The sequence below is a fragment of the Macaca thibetana genome, chromosome 18 (assembly GCF_024542745.1).
Source record: "Macaca thibetana thibetana isolate TM-01 chromosome 18, ASM2454274v1, whole genome shotgun sequence".
Lineage (NCBI taxonomy): Eukaryota > Metazoa > Chordata > Mammalia > Primates > Cercopithecidae > Macaca > Macaca thibetana.
In genome coordinates this window covers 35,015,009-35,041,943 of record NC_065595.1, presented here as the reverse complement: position 1 = coordinate 35,041,943, position 26,935 = coordinate 35,015,009, and the positions used below count along the sequence as shown (strand labels likewise).

Sequence of the window (26,935 nt, the reverse complement as noted above, 5' to 3'; positions counted from 1 at the left end):
CTTTCTAGAGCAATTCAGGCTATTGTTTCTGCAACAGTCTTTTGAATATTTGCTATCATAACCTAAGTCCTCAAATATTGTTTGTGTGATACGATGCTTGAGTCCTGCCCGTCTAGGTGTGCTGCAACCTCAGTGTAGCCTGCTGCTGTGCTCAGCTCTGGAGCTACCACTCCAGGGTCCTCCAGGGACAGCCACACTCTAAACCTAAACCCAGCAGAAAAGGAAATGCTTCCCCAGCCGTGGTTGTTAACACTGCAGCAAACAATGCAAAACCTTTTCAAGTTGTGTCTGAGGCTGGGGCTGGGGCACGAGTGGCAGTGTTAGGGCATAAACCCAAGAACATGGAAAAGACAGAGCTCTGCATTTAAGGGAAAGCCCACCTTCTCAGGTGGAAAACAGGCAGAGCAGGAGCAGGCACGACACTCAAAATTCCGCCAGGAGCATCGGTGACAGGCCGTCTGACAATCAGGCCACAGGCTGTCCCTGATCCCTATGCATGAGGTATTGCCCAAGTAATGGCCAAAGGCACATGTGGCACCAGCAGGAAGAAAGTCTCTCCGAGCCCCGACTCCACACTGCTAGCCGGACAACCCAACACCGAGGGGACCAGTGTGGTATGGTCCACCCTTGCCATTCCTTTCACAAGATTATAGACTCTGGTCCAAATAGCATTTGGTTATTAAAAGGCCATTCATTCAGATACAAGAGTGGGCAAAGCTTAAGAGCCCTCTAGGCTCTTCAAATACTACTCCCTGAAGAAATCATACTTATTCCAGAATTAAATCAAATTGTCAAAAAAGTACAAAATCTGGTCCAAAGGGAGAAACTAAATGATTCCCAGCGTCTATAGCAACATCGACAGTGTGGTATGGGTCACAGAGAAAAGATGCCTCTTGTTCACCTTCAAAATAAGCAATTAGAAAGCGGTAGGAACCAAACCCAGGCATCCTGAGACCCATACCCACCCCCTTAACACCCCACCAGCCCACCACTCTGACAACCACCTTCCTTCTCTTTCCACCTTCTGGATCTGAGTTTTGAAGAATCAATGCCACTTCCCTCTTTCTCTTTGAAACAACAGAGAAAGGCCTTCCTATTTGTTTAATCAGCTTGTTGTTGCTACATAAGAATTATGAGGAGTGTGGAGAAGGCCTGGTGCTCAGTAAATTTCCATGGCACACCTGACTGCCCTTCACCCAGGGTGTCAGCTGCGGCCTGGGAGCAGTGTGCTGGGAGGGAAGGCCACCTGGGGAACAGCTCACCAGGCTGAAATGTGGATCCCAGTGGAGGAAGCTTCATTCTAAACCCAGGCTCCATTGCAAGACCCCTCATTCCCTCATTCCTCTCATTCTTGAGCCCTTGAGTTTAAAATCTGCATTCCCACATGGAAAGGTGGATGTGAACTCCCCTCAGCATCCCGCATTCCTCAGATCTTGGCAATCATGGGGTATTTATTAAGTAGACTTCCAGCCTGTTCCCAACATTTAAACTGAGTTCCCCGGTCTGGTACAAAGTGTTTTCTGGGTTTCTATAAATATGATTGAGCACCCCACCCTTGCCATTCCTTTCACAAGATTATAGACTCTGGTCCAAATAGCATTTGGTTATTAAAAGGCCATTCATTCAGATACAAGAGTGGGCAAAGCTTAAGAGCCCTCTAGGCTCTTCAAATACTACTCCCTGAAGAAATCATACTTATTCCAGAATTAAATCAAATTGTCAAAAAAGTACAAAATCTGGTCCAAAGGGAGAAACTAAATGATTCCCAGCGTCTGTAGCAACATCGACAGTGGATCATCCGTAACTCATCTCCAGTGCATGCCAGACTCACCTAAGCCCCACCATGCCCCGTATCAATTAAATCAGAATGTCTAGGGAACAGCTGGCCATCAGTGTTTGTTTAAAGATTCCCAGAGGATTCTACTGTACAGCAAAGTTTGGGAACCACTGACCTAATCAATTCCTATTTGTTAAGCACCTATGATGTACCTGGGCATAAAGGGCCCTGTCCTCACAGAGGTCATGTGACCTGGCAATTATGAAAAGAACTACAGAGTCTTAAAGCTGGAAGATCATCTGCCAAGCCAGCCTCCTCATGCTATAGATGAGGATGTGACATGCTCACAGCCATACAATGAACTGTGCAGAGCCCTGATGGAAGCTGGAGCCCTCTACTCCCAGGCCAGTGCTCTGCCTGCCCTGCCATTCTCCCTCCTTTCTTTTTCTGCCCTCAAAGGACTCCAAAATATCCACAATTCAGCCTGGCTGAAGAAAAGCCATCTGACAGCATTGCCAAATAAATCCTCCCGAATTCCAGCACCACCAAGTTACTCTCAGGCTCAGGGATGTTTGGACTTCAGGCCATTCTCCAGATGTTCCACATACTACCTTTCCACAATGCTATGCAGTCTCTGTGAGCAGGGGACACACCTACTCCTCCTTTCCAAGGGCTCACAACCCCCAGGGTAGCTGTGAATGGCCAGGGGCCAGCAAAGAGGATGTGTCAGCAGTGGCTTGACAAAGAGACAGCAAGGGTGACAAAGACCTCAGACCTGAGCGAGGGGTCAAGCTCAGAGCCTCTAGTCTGCACTTGGCTACCAACAGGCTGGGTGACTTTTAGTCAAATCATATATCAAAATGGCCTATTATATTTCCAATATTCCTAGAATATTTGTATGGATTTCAGAAGGTCTAGAGGAAATCCCCAAGAGCCCTGAAACTCCCATTGGCATTCTAGGGAGGAGGTGCATTCTGGTCCCCTCAAAGCAGAAGCCATATGTTCCTCAGAAGCATCCATGCCCAGCCTGTGCTGGGGGCCCTGGCTTTGCATGAGGGATGCTCAGATGCCTGCTGGGTGGTGGAGTGAGGAGCTGTTTGTTCCAGCTCATGCCTCCCGTGTTCTCTCACACACTGGAAGGTGCAGTCATCCTCCTGTTCCACTCGATTACTCCCCCAAGGAATGGATCAAATCTGGTCCTGAGTCTGGTTTTACATTACTGGTCCATGCTCCAGTGACCTGTATTCTGTTAACTTTGCAGCTCTTACAAGCCATCCCTGTTGGGGTCGGTCAGGTGTACGGCTGTGACAATCCCTGGACAGGCGGTGTGTTCCTGGTGGCTCTGTTCATCTCCTCGCCACTCATCTGCTTGCATGCAGCCATTGGCTCAATCGTGGGGCTGCTAGCAGGTAGGACAGAGCTCCCTTTCTTCAGGTCCTCAGGATAATTCACTTGAGGTCACTTCTCCCCTACATACAGCAAATCTTCCAGACATTCTCTTCCCTGAAGTTTTAAATACTTTCAGGGAGCCAGGCATGGTGGCTCACGCCTGTAATCCCAGCACTTTGGGAGGTCGAGGCAGACAGATGACCTGAGCTCAAGGTGAAAACCCATCTCTACTAAAAAATAAAATTAAATTAAAGTTTAAAAGTACAAAAATTAGCTGGGCATGGTGGTGGGCACCTGTAATCCCAGCTACTCAGGAAGCTAAGGCAAGAGAATCGCTTGAACCCAGGAGGCAGGGATTACAATGAGCCAAGATCGTACCACTTCACTCCAGCCTGGGCAATAGAGTGAGACTCCGTCTCAAAAAAGAAAAAAAAAGAAAAAAACCAAACAAGCAAACAAACAAACAAACAACAACATGGAGAGATGCAAAGGGGTAAGAACAAAGCTGGCCTGCAAACTGAGCCCCTAGAGCTGAGGGTGCTGGAGGGACACAGGATGGGGGCGGGAGCAGTAACCAAGACCAACTGTGATATAATAAATGTCCCAGCACTTTGAAATTTTTGGTAAGATACAAAGAAAATTGTTCTCAAACATTGGATTGCCATTTGACAAATGTGCTTTAATATTGTTACCTGTGTATATGTATGTACACACATTTAGATAGGTATTTGCTCTTTCTGACAGCAGAGTCAGAGATTGGGGTAGTAGCATTGAGAGTAGGAACCTGTTTTAGACTTCTTCCAATATTTTTCAAAGATTTTTTGGAAGCAAAATTTTTAAAAGTATTTTTTTATTTGGAAATAATTTTAAACTCATCAAAAAATGGTAAAAATAAAAATATGAGGCATCTGTAAATTCTTTCCCCAGATATACCCACATCTTACTCCTTCTGCTGTATCATTCCTTTATCTACATATATCCATAAGGGTAAAGAAATATTTTTCTGGGCCATTTGAAACAACGTTTTAAAAATATTTGTTTAAATCTTCTAAAGCTTTTTGGAATCTTTCTTGCTAAGACTGTAGTTGCTGTAGTCAAAGGAGTAAGAAGGGGCCTAGAATCCCACCTCCTTGCCTCTTCTCACCTAGGAGGAAATAGTCGGACCTCCAAGTAAAGCCTGTGGCTTGGATAACTGATTTGGAAACCACTGTTCTCTTCTCATTGAAGGTTTCCTAAGACCAGATGCCATTTGTAGAGGCTCTTTTGATGGGCAGGTTTGGAGATGTGGGGTGAACAACAGTATGGAGGCCACCCTGAGACCTGGCACCAGCCCCAGGGTGGTCTTTGTTCTGTGGCCCAGAATCAGACAGAAACACCACACCTTGTCCCACAGCCCTGTCCGTGGCCACGCCCTTCAAGACCATCTACACAGGCCTCTGGAGCTACAACTGCGTCCTCTCCTGCATCGCCATCGGGGGCATGTTCTATGCCCTCACCTGGCAGACTCACCTGCTGGCCCTCATCTGTGGTAGGTGTTCAGAAAAGCTGACAACCAGGTTACTCTGGCTACTCCTTCCCTTCTTGTCTCTGTGAAACCCATGGGAACCACTAATCAATACTGTTCAGCAGTGACAGAAAGGCCAATGGCTGGCGTCCTAATGCCAGTGCTGCCCTTAACAGCTGGGATTTCAGGTTCCTTTCTGTCAAATGGGATCACAACCACCTAATAGTGTTACACGTACACAGTGTTGTAAAGTTTACAAGGGAATCACATACACATTTCCCTGTGTGCTAATGACAGCATTCCTGCTCTCTATAACTCCTCATTCAACAACTGTTTATACAGCACCATCCAGTGCCAGGACCTAGTCTAGGCACAGAAGTTACCATGGTGACTACATCCTCATGAAGCCACAGCCTAGCAGAAGAGAAGTAATTGCACAAATAATTACTAAGACTGCAGCGTCCACAAAGGTTGTTGGAATGATCCAGTGAGGTGATGTACTAGGAGCACTAAAAATCATAACAACATTATGCAAGCTCGATTTCCATAGAGTAAATACAGAATATGCTGCCAGAAGGGAAATCAGCCATAGTCCTTCTCATATACCTGTATCCCAGCACCATACCCTGTTATATAAATATATGAACTCATTTAATCCCCCCCAGAATACCACCAGGCATAGCCTGCCTGGCCCATTTTACAGATGAGGAAATGAGGCTCAGAGGGGCTAATTAACTTGCCCTAGAAGATAGCTATTAATGGCAAAAGGGAGAGTCAATCCCAGCCCCAGCTTCCCACCAGCTCTCCTCTCCTGGCATTGTTCTCTGGAAGCAGGACAGGACATTAATAAATAAAACTGGAGTCAAGGAAACAGAAGAATAGCATCTGGAACAGCTTCTCTTTTGTTTTTTCTCACTTATGCATGGAGACTGAGAATGACTTTCATATTCCTTGTAGCCCCCCTCAGCAGCCAGCATGAGGCTGGGCATGGAGATAGTGGGCCCAGTAAATATTTGTCAAGTCAGAAGTGCCCGCTATTTTGAGGTTCAGACTGTAACTGCCGTTGGCCTTCAGAGAAGTGGCAGATTCCAGTGGCTGGAATCGTCTGGGAAGCCTACAGGGGGAGGCTAGGGTTTATCACAACACTTCTGGTAGGATTGGAGTTGACAAACAGAGAGGGAAGAGGTGCTCTGGATAGAGAAGGAGAAAGAGCAAAGCTGCAGGGCAGAAGGAGTTTGTCCAGAGGCACCAGCTACATGGACAAGCTTTCCTGGCTGTCCTCAGGACTCAGCTCCCATGGGGGAACCCAGCTGCCTGGCTCCTGGGGACTGGTTCAGGGGTCCGGTAAGGTTCAGCCCCGGTGAGACCTGGTGAACATCAAGCAGCATCACAGCTGCTCAGAGTTTTGAATAGGAGGGACTTTGGCAGGAGCTCATATAGTCTGACCACTCTTCCCCCACAACAGACAATCATCCAGCCTGTACTAGCTCTTCACTACCATCAGCGTAGACAAGCAAATGATGTTTATTGACCCCTGACTCTATGCAAGGCCACTATAGAAGCAGAGAGGGGACAAAAAGAAATATAAATTTTAATCTCTACCTGAAGAATGAACAGTCTGGTGGGAGACGGGCCTCACCTATCTACAGAGATAACAAATAATGCCAGGCAAGCATGCCAGATGTCAGGGCATGGTGCAGAATCTGAGGCTGCAGGAGAGAGGGCGGGGCTTCTGTTCTTGGTCTGGGCTCCCTAGGCCGCAATGGCAGTGGCTTAGTGGGAAGGCCCTGGGAAGCTCACTCTGGTGATCCTTGTTCCTCCACAGCCCTGTTCTGTGCATACATGGAAGCAGCCATCTCCAACATCTTGTCAGTGGTAAGTGTGGATTCTCCTGAACACTACCCCAAAGTGCTCTTCCCAGAGCTTCCGGACATACGGGGTTGTGGGGTCTGGTAAAGGAACATTGAGGGGATAATGGTAGCTGGTGCTCACACAACATCTCTGTCAAGGTTTGTCTAAGGTTGTCCAGAGGAGAATTGACAATTGCATACATGTATCTCTAGGGGAGTGAGGTGTGTGTGTGTAGAAAGATTGCAATGTAACTAGCAGCAGAAAACACGGACGGACAGATGGCACTGTGTGACTGGATGTGGGGGACCAATTTGCAGCTCCATCATTGAAAGATTCTGATTGTGCCTCAAATTATCTGTTTTGTTTTTGTTTTCTTTGCAAGACAGGGTCTCGCACCGTTGCCCAGGCTGGAGTGCAGTGGTGCAAACTTGGCTCACTGCAGCTCCAACCTCCCAGGATTCAAGCCATCCTCCCAGTTCCACCTCCTGAGTAGCTGAGACTACAAGCATGCATCACCATGCCCAGCTGTCTCTTGTATTTTTTTGTAGAGACGGGATCTCACTTTGTTGCCAAGGCTGGTCTGGGCTCAAGTGATCCTCCCACCTTGGCCTTCCAAAATGCTGGGATTACAGGCATGAGCCACTGCATCCAGCCCCAAATTCCTTGACCAACTACTGTGACATTGCAAATCTGGGAATATCAGTGCCTTCACTGGAGGGAGGATCTCCATCCTCAATGCCCATCACATTCTTTTCCCCCAGGGTCCCCAGTCCAACATAGCAAACTAGGAAACTTCTTCAGCCCCCAATGCTTTTGTTTCCAGGTGGGCGTGCCACCAGGCACCTGGGCCTTCTGCCTTGCCGCCATCATCTTCCTGCTCCTGACGACCAACAACCCGGCCATCTTCAGGCTCCCACTCAGCAAAGTCACCTACCCCGAGGCCAACCGCATCTACTACCTGAGGGTGAAAAGCGGTGAAGAAGAGAAGGCCCCCAGTGGTGACTAGCCACGTTCCGGGAAGAAATGCTCTTTGCCTGACCTGATGTCTGCTCCCTGTGTTCTCAGCTCTGGTTCAATCAGTTGCAGCACTCACTTTCTTTGCCTCTCCTTGCACCTGTGTAGAACCAATCACACCTGTAACTTTCTTTCCCTAAGCTGATTTTCATTCTCTGCCTGAATCTCCATAACTACCTACTGTGCGGCATTAAGGGAAATTGGTATTACAGTAAGATTTCTGGAGTTAGCAATAAGGAGTGTGTTTTAAATGTTGTTGACTTAAAACAAAAACAGTAGTCCTTTGGAAAGGTAATTAACAGATGATCTCCTTGGCATGTTAGACTAAATAATAGATGCTATAAAATTAAACTTGAGTGTCCTAAGCAGACACAGAGTAGGGGGGTAAGTCAGGGGACACAGGCTAGGAAGGGAAGGCTCTCTAGTGGCTGAGCTAGAGGTTAATGACCACAGAGAGAAGAATTTTACACTGATGGATTTTAAAGTCAAAACAGGGACAACTGGGGCATGGAATTATCTAAAGGAGTCTTGACCATTCAGTGGTCTTTGTAAGGGGCAAGGCGATATTCCATAGCAGGGAGGAATTAATAAATTAGAATCCTATATATGACTTTATTATGCATGATAAGCATTTCCTAGTTCCTGTCATCTAGGTTTTAAGCCCCACATGCATTAGGTATTTGTCCTAGTGCTCTCCTTCCCCTTGCCTCCCATCCCCCAACAGGGCCCAGTGTGTGATGTTCCCCTCCCTTTGTCCATGTGTTCGTTGTTCAACTCCCACTTATGAGTGAGAACGTGCAGTGTTTGGTTTTCTGTTCCTGTGTTAGTTTGCTTAGAATGATGGCTTTCAGCTTCATCCATGTCCCTGCAAAGGACATGAACTCATTCTTTTTTATGGCTGCATAATATTCCGTGGTGTATATGTGCCACATTTTCTTTATCCAGTCTATCACTGATGGGTATTTGGGTTGATTCCAAGACTTTGCTATCATATATAGTGCTGCAATGAGCATATGTGTGTATGTGTCTTTACAATAGAATGATTTATAATCCTTTGGGTATATACCCAATAATGGGATTGCTGGGACAAATCAAACCAGCATCTTTAAGCAGAGATTTCAGGTAAGGAAAGTACCCGATTTCCATGTGTAAAAAGCTTGGGAAATCTACTTCATTCTTCTATTTGCTTGTGAGCACGGGAAGCTTTATGAAGTGTATGATATTTAAGACAAATAGGTAGCCCTGACGGTGGAAAGACAATTATCTATGAATTTCATAATTTGGTTTCCCAACTATAGTCAATAGCTTTCATTTGGTCTTTAAATGTATATATAGATCAGGGGTCAGCAAACTTTTTCTGTAAAGAGCCAGATAGTAAATATTTTCTGATGGGAGGCCATATATTCTCTTTGGCAAAGTCTTAACCCTGTCATTATAGCATAAAAGCAGCCATAGACAACACGTAAATGAATGATTATGGCTATGTGTCAATAAAACTTTATTAAACAGGCAGTAAGCTAGATTTGGTCCCCAAGTTGTATTTTGCAGATCCCTGATAGAGACAGTCAACATATTAATGCTTACAAACTGGTGGGCAGTGCACAGGCCCGGATAGACACCACCAAGTCCCTTGCAACAGACATAGCAAAGGAGTTTGACATGCTGGGTGACGGCATGAAGACCCTCAGGAAATGGAGGACGCTCAGAAAAGTGAGAGTAGCATAACTGGAATCAGGAGGCCCTGCTCTGGGGCTACTGGAGAACTTAGTGCACAGTGATGTGCACTAAGGGGTGCAGTTTTAAACCAATAGTTCCACATTGTCTGGGAACTATTTCTAAGGCTCACTCTTCTCCAACCTCTCGCCCTGTTCTCTCATCTGCCAGAAAGCACACCATTCTTGGACAAGGAAAAAAAATGATGACCCTTCAGTGCTGGAGTTTTCCAGGCAGGAAGGACAGGGAGGTTCAGAGAATCCCAAGGTTGGAAGGGAGTGTGAAGATCAGGTGGTCCCATCCCATGATGCAGGAAAACCTCTATATTATTAGGATAAGGGCTTCAGTTCTCTGCTGCGTTTCCAGAAGGGGTTCAATTACCCAAAATGGAGGCAAAGCTCCCAAAGTATTTTAACAACAGATAACCAGAACCAGAGACCCCATTCATTGTCCTAGAAAATCCCCTCCTGTCTTCATTAAGCCCTTTGAGACTGTCCACCCAAAGCATTGGGTCTGATTGGGAACTGTCTTTTAGTCATGCTTACTGGATCTCCAGGAGAGGAAAACTATTTGGATATAAAAAATTATTTCAGCTGATTTGGATGAGATTATTGCTTTCTGTTCCCACCAACTCCCCTAACCCCTGCCAACTCTTCACCTCATCTCATGGGACTGGAGAGCGCTCCTGGAGTGATCTTGTCCCACCTTCCCCAGGGCTTCCTCGCCTCAGCCACCTGCTGAATGGGTAGGTAAAAGATCTCTAAACTTACAGATTCACAGCACCAACATGAGGTTGCATGGACATGATGAGAGAAGAAGGGTTTGGGGACCCATATTCTGGCAGTTTTTCTACCATCACCCCAAACTACAAGCAAAAGCTCTTGGCTATACAAATGATAGTGTCTATGTTGAACACAAATATGCAGTCATTAAAGGTGTGTCCGTTTGGAGAGAAAGGGACTTTAGAGGAGGCTGTGTCTCAAACTCTTTCCCTATGGCACCCATCTTCCACTTCCCCTCTCCCAGTTTCTGCCCTCCCCAACGCTTTCTCCCATCTTCATCTCCTCTCATACAACACTGATGAATTCTACTATCAGCCACGACAGTCTTGTCCTGCTGCACTTTAAAATGGCAGATCTTAAATCATCTTTCCAATTTCTTCCATAATTGACATAGTCAAGTTTTCTGCTTCATCTTGAGGTTTGTTGCCATAGAGTTACTTACAATGTTCTCATAGAATAATTTCAATCTCTCCTGTATGCATGGTTTTATCCCCTTCTCATTTCTAATCTTACATAATTTTGTTATCTCTTTTCTTTAATCAGGTTTGCAAGGGGTGCATTCATTTTATTGACTTTTTCAAAGAAGCAATTTTGGATTTATTTGTCCTTTCTACTTGTTTTGGTTTGTATTCTATTGATTTATTTTTCCTGTTTCCTTAGGGTTTAAATGTTATTTTCTAATGTTTTAAAATTGATATAGAATTCTTTCATTTTAGGTCTTTCTCTTTTAACAACAAAGTCATTTACAGCTATTAATTTTCTCCTGAGTACGGCTTTAGCTGGGTACTATAGGTTTTAGAATAAAGGAGTCTACATTTATCATTTTTTAAATAGTTTGTAATTTTAATTTCTATTCCTCTTTGGTTGTTTGAGGATTATTTAATAATGGGTTTCTTAATTTCTAGCATTTAGGAATCTTTTGATATTTTTTAACTTTGTATATCTAGTTTTATTGGATTATGAGCAGAAAATATGGCCTGTAAAATCTTTATTTTAAAATTGTGTGAATTTTTCTTAGTTGCCAAGTACCTGATTTTGGACATATAAAATGAAATTTTACTTTGAAGAAATACATATTAAATTGATTTGTTAATTGTATTATTCAATTCCTCTATGTTCTTATTTTTTTGTATATGGGGTCTTAATTCTGAAAAGAGTTTGTTAAAAATCAACTATAATTGTACAGTTTCATTAATTTATTTTGCGTTTCTAAAGCATTTATCTCATATAATAAGTTACCACATTGTTTGATGCCTATTAATTTATACAATCATTGATTCTTCATAAATTTTGTCTATTATAAGTTACCCTCTTTATTCTAGTTAACGTTTTTAACCATCACTCCAACTTAACCAATATTAATGTTGTTGTACCTTCCTTCTTTCTGATATTTTCTTATCCCTTTGTTTTAACCTTTATCATTTTTAATTTTTAACTTTGTTTACTTTTAACTATTTCTTAAAAATAACATATGGCAATGTTTCATGTTTTTACCTAATCTCAATGTTTCTATAATTTAATAAGTTAACCTCTTCACATCTTATGTAATAACTAATATACTAGTTTTTTTCTTTCACTTTATTTTTTTACTATTCATTTTTCTTTGCTTTTTTGTTATTTCATTTTTCTCGTTTCACAAGTTTGATCATGGTACTCCCTCTTTCTTTCTTCCCTTCGTTAATTTGGTCCACTGTTGTTTTACATTCTGCTAGTGGTTACTGCTCCTTTCCCAACACTCATAATCAAAAGCATATTTCTCTCTTATAAAAACAAGATGAAAAGTAATTTTCCCTGACAAGATACCCCATTTCTCCAATGACCTTTCCCTACCCCGAGAAACTATGGCCTTTGAAATAATTTCACTATTCCCCTCCCCAGCGCCCCAGTCCCTAAAATGTGTTTACTTCTCCAGCCATCTCCCACTCCTAAATTGTGCTAAGATCATTTATCATTTTTAATTATTTTCCCCTTGCAATATGCCTCTTCTTTTCACAAGAGTTCTTACTGAGCCCATACATCACACATTCCCAGCCATTCTATCGTCCATTTGGAGTTTACCATTTGTATTGAACATGTTACCTTTTATTACTCTTTCATCTGTTCTTCTTCCCCTGTCTTGCTATCTCTGTTCCAATTCATTTATTACTTGTTTACAACTCTTTGTATTTTCTTCAAGTAATCTATGAGAGAATATGGTGACATATTCTTTGACTCTTTGCATGTTGACAGAGTTTCTTACCCTGGCAGATGGTGACATTTTGGAGGCGTGGGGCTCCTGCCCCGCAGTCTCTCCCCTCAGTGGTCTCTAGATGTTGTTCCTTCATTTTCTGGCTTTTGGGTGCTACACATGAGAAATGTGGTGCCAATCTCATTCTTTTTCCTTTGTAAATAACCCGTTCTTTCTTTCTAGATGACTGTTAGGTGTCTTTTTTGTCTACGGAGTTCGGGGATTTTATGAAGCTAAGCCCGGGGTGTCTTTTCTCATCAATCCTGCCTTTAAATCTGCAAACTCAAGTCTTTCTTCAGCTTAGCGACTTTTCTTCTAAGATTTCATTATCGGTTTCCCTCTATCTCTTCGTTTTTTCTGTTTCTGGAACTCCTATATCCATGTGATAGGCCTCCTTGATCTCTATTTCAAGTTGCTTGTGTTCTTCTTCACAATTTTTATCATGTGTATTTTTGCTCTGCTTTGAGATATGCCTTCCATTTGACCTTCCAGACCACTGATTTAGGTCCCAACAATAACCTTTCTTTTCTTCAATTCAACAGATAAGTTGAACTTTTTTAGTTTAAAAATCATGTTTTTAGTTTCAGAAAATCTTTGAGATGAGGGCTAAAATAGAATCTCCATGTGTGCTTATGATTTTTTTTTTAATTTTCTATCTCCTCTTGCTCCAGAAATCAGATACAGCTTCTCACAACTCCTGGCCCCAAGCTTCTGCCCATTCCCCTTAATCCATCACAGATGGGCCCCTGTGTAACCTGCCCAGGGCCATTTGCCAACTTTCATGAGCTGAGAAGTTCTGTCTGCCTCATGGCCTAACCTTATTCACTCATTCACCCAGAAGACATTGCGTGAGGAACTATTAATGTGTTACTCAGGCCCCAGGATTGACGACAAATTAGGAAAGAATCAGAACAGCTCCTGCCTGCAAGGAATTCATTTTATGGGAATATACCCGGCCAGGTGAGTAGTCTCACCTAGGGTGAAGATGAGGATGCAGACTGCCTGAGCCCACTGAAGGTCACAGCACCACCTCTTTTTTTTTTTTTTTTTTTTTTTTTTTTTTTTTTTTTTTTGAGACAGAGTTTTGTTCTTGTTGCCCAGGCTGGAGTGCAATGGTGCGATCTCAGCTCACTGCAGCCTCCACCTCCCAGGTTCAAGCGATTCTCCTGCCTCAGCCTCTCAAGTAGCTAGCATTACAGGCACCCACCACCATGCCCAGCTATTTTTTTTTTTTTTGTACTTTTTAGTAAAGACGGGGTTTCAGCACGTTGGCCAGGCTGGTCTTGAGTTCCTGACCTTGTCAGGCTAATCTTCTGCTTAAAAAGTGTTTTAGGCATGATTTTAAGGGTTCCAGGAAGATTTCAGTGCCCTGTCCCCTTGTATCCCCTATCTTTCCATTACCTGCTGCCCAAGTATTCCCAGCCATTCCTTCAACTTAAGGCTTTGAATCTGTTCAGCTGTAAATAGTCCTGAGAAGGTACCACAGTAAGCATGATCAATCATTTGTATCTTAGGCCAAAGGAGCCATTTCTGAGAACAGATTCGATGAAAAGGGAAGAAAGAGTACAAAGAAAAATGGGTGGCACATTTCGAGAGAATCTTTGGCAAAGGAGGGCATGGCAAGATGAGGCCAAGCTGGATGGATGGGGGTCTGGAGCACCCTCATCTCACAGGGGAGGATGATGATGAAGCTGGTTGTGTTTGGCTTGGAGAAGAGATGAAAGAGCTAGGGCTATGTGTGTCTGCAGTATTAGGTAATGATTGTGGGAGAAGTCAACGTGTTCAATGTTTCTTCAGAGCACAGAGGGAGTGCACTAGGTGGGAGTGATAAGCAAACAGACTTTGAATCAGTGGAGAAGGGCGCTTTTTAACAGTGGAAGTTGCTTGAGAGATAATGTCCTGTGAGGTCCTAGGATTCCTGCCCTCATAGTGCAGGAGCAGGGTGTGGAGGCCAGTTGGAGATGCTTGTTTTGGGTGGTTAACCAGACCAGATGACCACTGCAGCCTCTCTTTCCCAATTCCCAACTTTCTGTGATTCTATGACCCTGAATTCCCAAGGAGGAATAAAGAGGAGTTATCACTGAGGTGGTAAAAGGGTAAGAACATGAGGACCATGTGTACCAAAAATATACCACAAGTGCCTTTACTACTTTTCTAGAGCTTGACCAGTTAGCCCTTTGGCCACTTTACCAAAATGCTCAACATGGTTGCTTACATGGACAAAAGCTGGAGACCAACATTCTTCAACCGCACATTGACTTTCTCCTTCCCATCACTCTCCCCTCTGAAGGGACTCTCTTTCTGGCCAACCCTCTAAGATCTGCCTGTCAGAAAACTATGTCTTCACAGCCTGAGTTTGTGGTTATATCAGACCAGCGTGCAAACATCATGGAACATTTGTTCATGCTTTCCTGTATGAGCCTGAGCTTAGTTTTCTTGGGTCATGAAGGTTGTGATGGCCTGAGGACAGCTCTAATCTAAAACCAGGCAGGGACTGGCAGTTTCAGTATGGGTATGATTTCTACTCGATAAACCATGGTCTCATCTGGTAACTTTAAAGGCATTCACATTTTATATGAGACTTTTTTTACTTGCCTGGTTTTTCCTGTCTCTAGTCATTCAGAGAAAAACGAAAGAATCCACAGGGAGCCCTTCTACCCCAAGTGGAACTAGAAATTCCAAGACCCCAAGAAGGGGACAAGCGAGAAAATGACAAGTCCTTTTTAATCCTCTGCAAATTGATAACAAGGACCTCCCAGCCCCCTTCTACCGCTGCACAGGCTGCTGGAGCAGAATGAAGCAAAGTAAGTAGCCCTTTGGAGAACTTCCAGCTCCAGCTTGCATTTATTCCACACGGACTTGGGCCCTTTCCCTTGGAGGATCTGACCTCCCCAAGTTTAGCTCCTGGTGGTCAATGCAGGCCTCCTCCCTCTGTAAGGTTGAAAACGTAGAATTGAAGGAAGCCACTAGCATTGTGAAGAAAACCTCGTTCTCAAGTGAATTCCAGTTGAGCCTTCAAATAAAGAGTCTGTAGGCATAAACTGATCTCTTGAAGAGCCCTTGGTATCTGAGCTCCAGTCTTTAGTAGGACCTGTTGGGGACAAGATTCCATCTCGGCCTTCTGCTTTCCAAGATAGCACTTTATTGCCCCATCCTGAGTCTAGTGCGTGTGACAGATACTCAGTACATCTTGAAGAACCACAGTTCCATTTGGCTAATGGAATGTGTATGAACTTCCTGAAAGCCTTCTTAAGGTCATCATTTTCTGTCTTTTCAAATTAATGATATATTGTTCACAGGTGGCTCCCTGTTATGTCTGGAGTAGGTGGATGCTTAGGTAGCTGGAGTGAGCTCATCTCAAGAAGTTCAGGAGCCCTTAGGAGAAGCCAGGGCAAGAGAACAAGGGACAGCAGTGAGGGCTGAGCCAACAGGCCAGCCAGCAGGGACAAGAAAAACATGAAGGCTCCGTGTTGCCAGCAGATAGCCATGGGCCCTGAACTAGCAACACAAGGACAGGCCCCTATGCAGGCGACCGACCTCCCCTCCACACCATTCCCCACCTCTCCCTGGAATGTCGGGGCCTGCTGGGCTCCTCCCACCCCCTTTGTTTGCTTTCCTTCCTCAGAAGGCCCTCCGTGATTAGGACCCCTCTTTAACAGTTCCAAAACGCCTGGCACGGTGGGAAGGGGGCCTTTGACGTCAGCGGCGGAGTTTGTCTACTCAGGTGTAGCTAATTTCCTCAGTGTTAGGAACCTGGGTAGACTGCCTCACACCCCACCACTGAGTGTGTGTATGTGGAGTGGGGAGGGCAAAAGCTTGGGGGTTGATGCATGACCCATCATACTCACAAAGCCAAACAAAACATGTTTGGATTGGGCCCCCTCCCCAAACTCCAGGCCCCCAGACCCTATGGCCTCATGGGACTTGCAATGGCCAGCTCCCTAATATACAGATCTCAGAGTTCTTCCTGCTGGTGGGGGTTCATCACACCCTTCTTGCTCTGAGAGGGTCCTGCAGTAAGCCTCCAGGTCCCCAGGACCCCAGTCAGCAGGAATCAGAAGGAAGAAAGGTCTGAAAATTTCCATAGAACTAGAAAGGCAGCATCTAGTATCGGGCTGTGCAGAAATTTCCATTCAGATGCTGATGGCAATACTGTTCCCCTGTGCCCTGCCCCTATGGGGAATTAAGGGAGTTTATTGAGGTGGGAAGGCAAATTGGCCCCCTGAGGAGATAACACTTAAATAATTGCTTTAAAGGCAAATGCTGGAGCGAGAATTCTAATGAGAGGTGCAACTGGGAGGTAACCTATGGGACAAGAGAGAAGCTACCAGACAGTCCCCAGCTCTGCCTCTTTAAAGAGAACCTACCTGATCCAACCAGGTTGGGGGAACTATGGTAGCTGAAGCTAGTCCTCCCCAGGGAGTTTAGGAAATAGTCTTTTGGCAGGAAGGCTGGGGGGACATGGGTGAGCATTTGTGAGAAGGGGCATTTGTCTGTCTTCTCCCCGGTCCTCCATGGTACCCTTCCTCAACTGGCAGACGTGCGCCAGGCACAGGTTCAAGGAATGCAAGCTAGTGAATTTATAGCAAGTCAGCCAGAGGATGAGCTGGAGGGCTCAGGGAGGTGAAGAGGTTGGTGTTTAGGAGAAGTCACAGCACCTGGAGTTGAGGACCAGAGACGCCGCCCAATCAGAAGGAAGCTGCTGCTTTCTAGTCCCAGTGGTCTAGATTCCTCCCACTGCATGCAGGAAATCAAAAGGAGCCCAGGTAAGAGGTCCTGGGAGGGAGAGCTGAACCAGGCACACGTCCTAGCCAACAAGACCACTTAACTCTTCAAAGGAAGAGAAGAAAGAAAGGCTGGCCTTGTTCTGTTTCTTCCTTCTGTTGAACTGCATCTGGGGAAGACAGTCCTGGGGTGGGAACCTTACTAAGAATGCCAGAGACAATGTATATATTGGAAGCTTCAAGCTGGATAGGCCTTTAAATATTTCTAGTTCAAACCTCTTATTTTATAGATGAGGAAACCACGGCTTGTCCAGACACTTGTCCAGGTGGTAAATGAGGCTGGACAAAAGTCCAAGTGTCCTAACTCATAACCCTGAGTACTTCCTGCTCACCTGCTCATCTGCTCACCTGCTGCTGAAACCAGGCTCATCCATCAGCCCTCAAATCCCTCACCACCACACACGCCCACTGGATGAGCCATCTCATTATTTGTCATCCTTTCCATGACTCTATGACCCATGGCTGTGACATCAGTTTGAGTTCCAGGGCAGCACTGTGCCAAGTTGGGCCTCTGGGATATCACCTCTGGCTAATGAGATAGAAGTGAATACCTTCTGCCCACGATTCATTACCTGCAGCTTCCAGGGAAGATGCTTCTGATCCAGGCTCCTTGGCCTCTCTCCTCAGGTCCTGTACCCCTTCCTCAGAAACACCAATAGAACTGGGTTCTCCAGTGTCCACAAACATCTTAACATCCCAGCTCCTAACAACCTGTCTCCTGTCCCTCTTCTACATACTCAGATTACTGTAGACCTATTCTGTGCAGCCACTGACAGCGGATGTGTCTGGAAGACAAATAGCCATGCCATAAGGAACAACATTCCAGGATATTGAAGTTCTCTTATCAGAGAATGGACAGCCTTGTAAAGTATGTGATATCCTCCAAAACCAGCACCAAAGAATATAAGCCTTGGTGAACTTGGTGAGGGAAAGCAATCCTGTGAGGTGTGGATGTGCCCAGATGTGGTAGGTAGTGCCAGGCCTCTACCTACTATCACCACCCTGGCCTCGTTGGACCCCTTCTCTCAAATGTATGCAATGTCCACACCTTTCTGTGTGGCTAAAGGGAAAAATACATTTACTCTAAAGTGCCTGATTGGTACTGGCTTTCAAGATCATTGTGTTGAGAAGGATTCTGAGGCTGTATCTAGACTTATAGGGAAAGAGTGCTGGGGTCAATTAGCTATGTCTGCCATAGGTTGCCATACCTTCTGCATAGCTATGTCTGCCATAGGTGGTGAAGAAGAAGGCATAGAAGAGCATGTGGAGAAAGGGAGTATGAAAGAGAAGAACTTTGAACTTTCTATGGCCTTTCAGGGGGTATTGCGATTGTGATGACACACCAGTGTTCATTATTTTTGGTAATTTTTGTAACTCCTTTTGAGATACAAAATAATTCTTAATTTTTTTAATTTAAAAAGTTGAAAATCCATTGATATCATTTGAGAAGGCTCCAACTGTCTGTAAAACACCTACATTGCAGGAGTAAAGAATCCAAAACCAGGAGGTCGAAACCTTGCTTCCTGACTGACCAGGTGCAGCCTCAGGTATGCTACTTATCTCTGGGCCTCAGTTTCCTTCTGCCAGTGCTCAAACTCAAAGGACACTTGGTTACATGGAATTGCTAATTCCAAATAGTTTCATTAGATTGGAATGTATGTATTGAATACTGGTTATGTGCATTGTAACTATCAATAGGAAACTCCACTGCAGCCCCAACTTCAAAAGATGTAGCGTAGAGTACCCTCTGCAAGTACAATGGGAATTCAAGGGCTGGAATCACCCATATGACCAAATAAGCCAAGGATGGCTTCATGGAGGAAGTAGAACACAAAGCAGACCTTGAAAGATGGATAGAACTTAGGCAAGAAGAGGCATGGAGGGAGCACAGAGGGCCAGTGATAAGGCCAGAACACCTTGGCACGGTGTGCATTGGGAAAGAAACGGGTGAGGCTTGAGGATGAAGTTGTTGTAAGAACATCAGGAAAGCCAGGCAGAGGAATTTGAGCATAATACTTTTGGCAATAGGGAGCCATGTAGGTTACTGAGTAAGAGAGTGACATAATAATATGGTCTAGCTGCTGAAGTTTAGAATGGATTGAAAGAGGGAAGATTAGGGAAACTGATGATATAGACATGCCATTCTGAGGGTGTGGGCCAGGGTAGGAACAGTGAGAAGAGTGCAAAGACATTCTGAAGAAAAATCAGTCAGGTGTCCCGCAGTTAGAGATGGGGTGCTCTGACCTTTGTACTCTCTTTAACTTCATTTATGAGGCTTTATCATCAGGTATCACAAGGTTCAATAAGGCATCAACTCATTTATGCTAATTAACATCTTCCCCACGGAATGAGCCAAAGACACTGAAAGAAACGAAATTTAGGCTAGTCCGTTGGCCAACAAGTGAGCTGCGTGGGAAGGAGAAGAGAAAGTTTAAAGCATTTGCTATAAGGATGAGTCTCACTTCTTTCAAGGTAACAGTGACTTATACCCCCACCTTCTTAAAAATAAAAAATTGGCTAATGGAGTAAGAAGTTGAGGCTTCCAAGTAATTTATCTCCAAGTGTTCCCATGGACCTGGTCTTCCTCTTCCTTACATGCATCTCTCATCCCACCTCCCGGTCCAGATAGGAAGTCTCAGGAAGACTAGGGTTTTTCTTGAGGAAAGGAAGCCACGGTTTAAAGAGAAATTGATTCTAGAATACCTACTTTGGCCATTACATTCCAAAGCAGAGTTGAATTGAAAGATTTTAACTAGGCTGGGCATGATGGCTCACGCCTGTAATCCCAGCACCTTGGGAGGCAGAGGCAGGTGGACCACCTGAGGTCAGGAGATCAAGACCATCCTAGCTAACACCATGAAACCCCGTCTCTACTAAAAATACAAAAAAAAAAAAAAAAGCCAGGAGTGGTGGCATGCACCTGTAGTCCCAGCTACTCAGGAGGGTGAGACAGCAGAATTGCTTGAACCCAGGAGGCAGAGGTTACAGTGAGCCGAGAACATGCCACTGCACTCCAGCCTGGGTGACAGAGCGAGACTCTGTCTCAAAAAAACAAAAGAAAGAAAGAAATTCAAACTAAACCCCTAATGGGGAGTAAGGTTTAGGGAAATAAATCTTAGACTACAAGATACGAGAGAAGAGAGACCTATGTCTTATCTATGCTCAGCTCTGCCAATAGCTGTGTAGCCTAGGGGAAGTCATCCCATTTCTTGTGGCCTCAGTTTCCAAATCTGTAAAATGGGAGAGCTGGACAAGATCATCTCAAAGCCTTTTCCAATTCTAACATCCAATGCCTTAGAGAGTTTAGAGAATGATCTTTGAAAATTTCTACTAAATACAACTTCACAGAAAAAGGTACCACCCCACTTACCACCCACAAGTATCCATATCACACACACAGAGAATAGCCAGAGAAATTACAAGTCTTAGTGCAAAGCTCAACTTCCATGTGGGGAAACATTTATCCGAACTGTGGCCAAAGCATAGTCAGTCAAAGCATAGAACTGGTTGTAGAGAAAAAAAAAAGATCAAATTATATATGATGTGTCACTTCAAAGAAAGTGGTTCTGGTATTGCAGCCAGGAAATTGCCTTGCGATGTGTGGGTTTGTCCACAAACAACAGATCAGGAAGCTGGAAGGCCCAGGAAGCTGGGGAGGGATGGCAAGTAGGTCTTGATGGTAGCTTCTTATGCTCCTTATGTTGGACATTGCTACTGAAAAATAGACAACATCGATTCGCCCCCAGGAGAGAGTAAATCCTGTTCAAAACCTGAGAAAGGGCTGGGTGCAGTGGCTCACACCTGTAATCCTAGCACTTTGGGAGGCAGAGGTGGGCAGATCACCTGAGGTCAGGAGTTCGAGACCAGCCTAACCAATATGGTGAAACCCTGTCTCTACTAAAAATGTAAAAATTAGCCGGTGTGGTGGCACACAGCTGTAGTCCCAGCTACTTGGGAGGCTGAGACAGGAGAATTGCTTGAACCCGGAAGGTGGAAGTTGCAGTGAGCCGAGATCGTGCCACTGCACTCCAGCCTGGGTGACACAGCGAAACTCCAACTCAAAAAAAAAAAAAAAAAAAAAAAAAAACCCTGAGAAAGACAACTCACAGAAAGTGTAGAGGCATGGACCTGTTTGGGTAAAGGTCGATTTTTCAGAAAAAGGGTAGATTATTATTTCCCCTCTGAAAGAAGTCACATATGATTTAGGTTTATTTTGTTCCTCTCAAAGAAATTGTAATAAGTGTTATAACTTTATTTCACCAGTGGGCGCTTCTATGAAATCTTTTTCTTTTTTAACCACTGATATTTGAACAGTTGGCATGAGTCAGAGGCACGAGTACTTCAGGATCACTTCTCCCAAGGAAAGTGTTCCTGAGCAAACCATCATGGCTCATAACTGTTCTTTCCTTCCCTGAGTCAATGAGAAGAAAGCACCATTGGCCTCCTGCCTGTTAAAACACAGGATGATGGCAATCCTCGAGGGCAGGGACCGTGCCCCTGGAACGGTCCTGAATGGCCCCCAGGGTAGAGCTACATGCACCTGGACACTTAATAAGGCTAGTTAGAGGAGAGGAGAGCAGCAGCCCCTACACCAGGCAGGCATGCCGAGGAGTTAACTCAGCTGCCGAGGCTCACCCAACAGCTTTTCCAGGACATGTGTGTAACTGCTCAAGAGAGCTACCCCTGACCTCCAAGCAGCCAGGTACTGTGGCAGAGTTCCTGGGCCCAGGCCCTCTGGCCATAAACATCATCTGTTCACTGCACCATGCTGTACAAATACTATTTTCTATGTGCGCCATGGTATTGGAGGTGGGGAGGGGAGTGAAAAAAGTGATTAAGGCAATTATTGAGTGCTTACTGTAAACAAAATTTACTCTTGAGCTATAGAATGCCCAGTCCCACCTCAAAGAGCTTAGGGTTTCACAGCCAGATGGAATGGACCTATGTAATATCTTAGCAACCAAAATAAATCACAGGGAGCCAGATCCCCATCTTCAATAGCCTATTTTCTTGTCTTTCATTAATTGAGTTCTTCTAGCGACTCTTTCAGAGCTCCTAGGTTTCTGGTTAGTTGATCATAAATGACCAACCATTATATCACCATCTATAAACTTCTACTCTTTTATCCAAATAACACTAGAAATAATCAGTCCTTGCCCTGCAATTTCCAAAATCGTACACAATTCAGCTATAACTTTTTTCAGCCTATGAAGGACTCTCATCTGTATTTCAACGTCTATCAAACATTTAACATTTACCCTAAGATACATTTTTTTTAATTTGTTTATACCCTGAAATATCTAATGACTTTGTCCATTATGCTATTCAGAAATTAAAATGCAGGCTGGATGTTGTGGCTCATGCCTGTAATCCTGGCACTTTGGGAGGCCGAGGCAGGAGGATCACTTGAGCCCAGGAGTTTGAGACCAGACTGGTCAACATGAGACCCTGGCTCTACCAAAAACTAACAACAACAATAATAATAATAATAATTAGCTATGCATGGTGAGGCATGCTTGTAGTCCCAACTATTCAGGAGGCTAAGGTGGGAGGATCACTCAAGTTCAGGAGTTTTAGGCTGCAGTGAGTTATGATTGGACCATTGCACTCCAGCCTGGACAACAAAGCAAGACCCTGTCTCAAAAAAATATTAAAATGTCATAGGATAATTATCACTCGCTAATGTGTTCAACAAACACTTCTGAGTACCAACAGTATACCAGATTCATGATAGTTAGTGGGGGACCAAGGTAAAATGGCATAATCCTGGCTGTCAAAGATCTCACCATAATATAAAGGTGATAGTCAAGAACACGTAATTAACTCTTAGCAAGGTAAGAGGCAGTGCAGGTAGGTGTAAAATGCCAGGTGTGACCTAAGGATAAGGAACTATCTTGCCTGGAGCAGAGGGGCCTAGTTCCATCAGAGGAATGTGTCCTCCCTCAGGAGATGCCTAATGTGTGAACACTGCAAAGTTATTTTCCAGAGCATTTTGTAAGCATTATCTCATCTCCATAACAATATGAGAAAGAAATGGTAGCTACCCCTGAGATATCTGTCATCATTTACAGTTTGGGTTTGCAAGGTCAACCCTACAGGGTCTGTATATTTCTTTCTGGGAGAATTTCATGCCTGCCATTGAGGAAACTGTGAATGAGATTATGTGACTTGCAAAACACCATGCAGACATTAGTGACTTTGGTTCCCAGCCAGCGTTATTGTTTTCTTTTCTCCCCACCTCACCAATGGCACATCTCATTTCTAAACATGTGATAGACATGTTCATAATATTCTTGAAAGTGTCTTTATCCATGATGAAAGTCCTAAGAATTTGTCCCAGAGGCCAGTGGTAAATTGCTGTCACCTTCACTGTAAGTGTTTGCACAGCCTTGAGAAGTTTGCTATTTTATCTCTAATCTTCTTTGTGGCATCTGTTCCCCTCTCCCATTCTCAACTCTTGGCTGCCACATCGTGAGGAGCTGCTGCCCTCCCTAGCTGGTCTATAGCCCAGCACTCCAGTCTTGGCCACGTGAGAAAGGTACTTTTTGTTTTTGATTTTTGCAGCTGGGCCATCAACTCTGGGAACACATAGCGCAGAATCTGGGCTGCTAACTGTGAAGAATCAGGGAGTGGAGGCTGAGCCACTGGCCTTCTGTAGCCATCTGTCAGCTCTGCCAGGGCAATCACCTACCCACCCACCCACCCACCCAAAGATCTTCCACCAGCAAGCTCAGCACTCTCCACCTGTGTTACTATGGCTGACTCCTCAGTGGACAAATCTGGAGTATCTTAACAACCAATAACTTTCCAGGTAGATGTTGCCTTATTTCGTTAAACTGCAGTACCTCTTTGGATATATGAAGAATATTACTGGTTAGTAAATGATGTCTGTCATGCCCTCCGATATCCAGGTTCAGGCCCTAGACTAAAAGGAAAACTCCTTTCTTGCACCAAACAGGTCTGTGCCATTCAATATAATGCAGCCTCAGGGTGGAAAGAGCAGTGAATTAGGAACTGAGAGACCCAAGTGCAATTCCTAGCTTTGCCATGATTATGAACTGTATGATTTGGGCGAGTTAATTTCTCTGAACTAGGAAGGTGAACTGTGATCTTGAAACTCCCATTCAGTTCTGAGTTTATGATTCTAAGGTCAAACTAGGATTACCAAGGGGATAACTGGGGTAGCAGACACTTGGCATATGAGGAACAAGAAGCAGTGGAAAGGCAGAGGTGCCTTCCCAGTCTGGCAGATGTGCTCTGGGGAATGGCACTATGGGAGAATGCCCTGCTTGGTCAGGTGATACAATGATACCCCTCAGTTCTCATCCTGCATGAACCCTGCCTGCACAGGCATCCCAGGACAAGTTGACACTCCAGGTGTCTCTGAAGTGCAGAGTAGAGGGGCACTTCTCAGCCTCAGGAGTTATAGCTCGACACTGACCCCTGGACAGGATGCTGAAACAGTAGCTGCTTCTCTATCCTGAGCCAGAGGGAAGGGACGTGATCAGGTGTGTTAACTTTCAGCATGAAAATATAGACAAGGCCGGGCGCTGTAGCTCACGCCTGTACTCCCAGCACTTTGGGAACCCCAGACAGGTAGATCACGAGGTCAGGAGTTCAAGACCAGCCTGGCCAAGACGGTGAAACCCTGTCTCTACTAAAAATACAAAAATTAGCCAGGCGTGGTGGCGGGCACCTGTAATCCCAGCTACTTGGAAGGCTGAGGCAGGGAATTGCCTGAACCCGGCAGGCAGAGGTTGCAGTGAGCTGACATTGTGCCACTGCACTCCAGCCTAGGTGACAAGACTCTGTCTTAGGGGAAAAAAAAAAAAAAAAAGTGTAGACAAGACCTGCTTTCCTTAATCATGCATGCACCACAGACTCTCTAGTTGTTGGCCCTGCTCTGTTCTGAGCTTTGCCAAAGTTGTTTCTACATAAGCAGTGGGAGCTACCCCAGTGCTTTCCAGCTTTCGTATGCCCATGAATCAGCTGGAGATCTTGTTAAAAGCCAATTCAAATTGAGTAGTTCTGGGGTGGGGCCTGAGACTCTGAATTCCAAGCAAGCTCCCTGGTCCACAAACCAGACTCTGAGAAGCAAAAATGCAGAGAAAAGGATTAGGAGCTGAGTCACGTGACTCGCCATTTATAGGATGCTAAAGAAATCACTCTGAGCCTCCATTTTCCTCCTTTTAGTGATAATGTATAGTGCCCCTTCTGTTCAAGGCACTACTGAAAGGGCCAAGTGCGTCAACCCAGAAAGTGTACAGATGTAACAGTGTGAATGTTTTCTACTGTTCCAAGCAGCTGCTGGACCATCTAACTCTAGTGTGTACTGGAGCCCGAAGCAGAGCAAGTTAAAACTGCATACTCCCCAGGATCACCAGATTCTCCAATTACGAGACCTGGGGGTGAGGCTAGGAGCATGCACTTTAACAAGACACCAAGGTAATTCAATGCTGTCAGTTCTTGATCCACACACTGAGAAACCCTAGCCCAAGTGGTAAGAGTGCTCTGCTTTCCTGATAGTGTGAAAATTGAAGATAACAAGGTACAGCAGAGAGCTTCTTGTAGGTGATCACAGACTCAGGACTCCTAGCTCCCCATAAATTGGTATTGGTCAAACTTTAATAAGCACAGAATTCTCCCAGTGGATGTTGTTAAAATACAGATTCTGATTCCATCAGTCTTGGTTAAAGCCTCAGATTCCGCACTTCTAGCAAGCTCCCAGGCAGATGATGCTAATGCTGCTGGTCCAGGGACCACACTTTGAGTAGCAAGAGCCGATGTCAGTTCTCAGCCCAAGCTGCATATTGGAACCATCTTTTAAATACCATGGGCATTCAAAACGTTAATTTTGAAAAACTGGTCTGGGGTGGAGTTCAGGCATTTTTTTAAAGCACCTGGGTGACTCTAACATGCAGGCAGCTTTGGGACTCCCTGCCACAGATGAAGTCCAGGACGCTGGCTACCACCTGCTCGTGCCAGTGCAAGTTGCAGTTAAGTGGGTCTTAGAGTGCTTCCTTGCTGGAGAAATAAGGCAAGCTGCTCATCCATCTCTTGATGGGCTATAACTTGGGTTACTGTGGGGAGAGGAAGCAGAAGTTTCAATGGGAGAAATAGAGAGCTAAGTGTTTTATGCGGAGACTGATACAATTACTACTCCAGCTTCAGACTTCATCGCTCTCTCCTTTCCAGCATCTGTGTGATTTTTCCTGGCTCGCTGCTTGGCGCTCTCAGGCGTGGACCAGGTGGGACACTGACCTGTCTTATTTTGCCCCTGGCTAGGAGGCAGCGGGGAGCAGCCACGCACAGCGGGCCCAAAGGTGCAGGAGGCCTCGGAGGCTGTGCTGTCGGAGCACAGGAGTGTATTTCACATCGAGCGGTCATCCATTCGGAGGAGGAGCAAAGGTGTGCATTTCCTCCCCCTCGCGCTTGGATCCCTGCCTTCCTAGTCTCTAATAAAACAGGGACGGCCGGGCGCGGTGGCTCAAGCCTGTAATCCCAGCACTTTGGGAGGCCAAGAGGGGCGGATCACGAGGTCAGGAGATCGAGACCATCCTGGCTAACACTGTGAAACCCCGTCTCTACTAAGAAATACAAAAAACTAGCCGGGTGAGGTGGCGGGCGCCTGTAGTCCCACCTACTCCGGAGGCTGAGGCAGGAGAATGGCGTGAACCCGGGAGGCGGAGCTTGCAGTGAGCTGAGATCCGGCCACTGCACTCCAGCCTGGGCGACAGAGCGAGACTCCGCCTCAAAAAAAAAAACAGGGACAATGGCAATACCTACTTCACAGGGTGGTGGGGAGACTGGCTGGAGTCAGACTTGACCTCTCATACCTGACCTCTGACCAAGGCCACAGTTCCCCGGATGTGTCTGGATGCCTGCTGGGTCTCC

General features: G+C 45.2%; 2 protein-coding genes across 2 annotated transcripts in view; both read left to right on the top strand.

Annotated features, from left to right (window-relative positions):
* The window catches only part of HAUS1 (HAUS augmin like complex subunit 1), a 983,957-nt gene that overhangs the window by 501,547 nt on the left and 455,475 nt on the right, over positions 1 to 26,935 (top strand). The window lies entirely within an intron of this gene.
* SLC14A2 (solute carrier family 14 member 2) overlaps positions 1 to 26,935 on the top strand; it is a 58,985-nt gene that overhangs the window by 14,946 nt on the left and 17,104 nt on the right. The window contains exons 6-10 of the mRNA XM_050767983.1: positions 3,039 to 3,186; positions 4,560 to 4,694; positions 6,496 to 6,545; positions 7,345 to 7,519; positions 26,327 to 26,449. Of these exons, the coding sequence (XP_050623940.1) occupies positions 3,039 to 3,186; positions 4,560 to 4,694; positions 6,496 to 6,545; positions 7,345 to 7,519; positions 26,327 to 26,449 (631 nt within the window). The remainder of the gene's footprint in view (positions 1 to 3,038; positions 3,187 to 4,559; positions 4,695 to 6,495; positions 6,546 to 7,344; positions 7,520 to 26,326; positions 26,450 to 26,935) is intronic.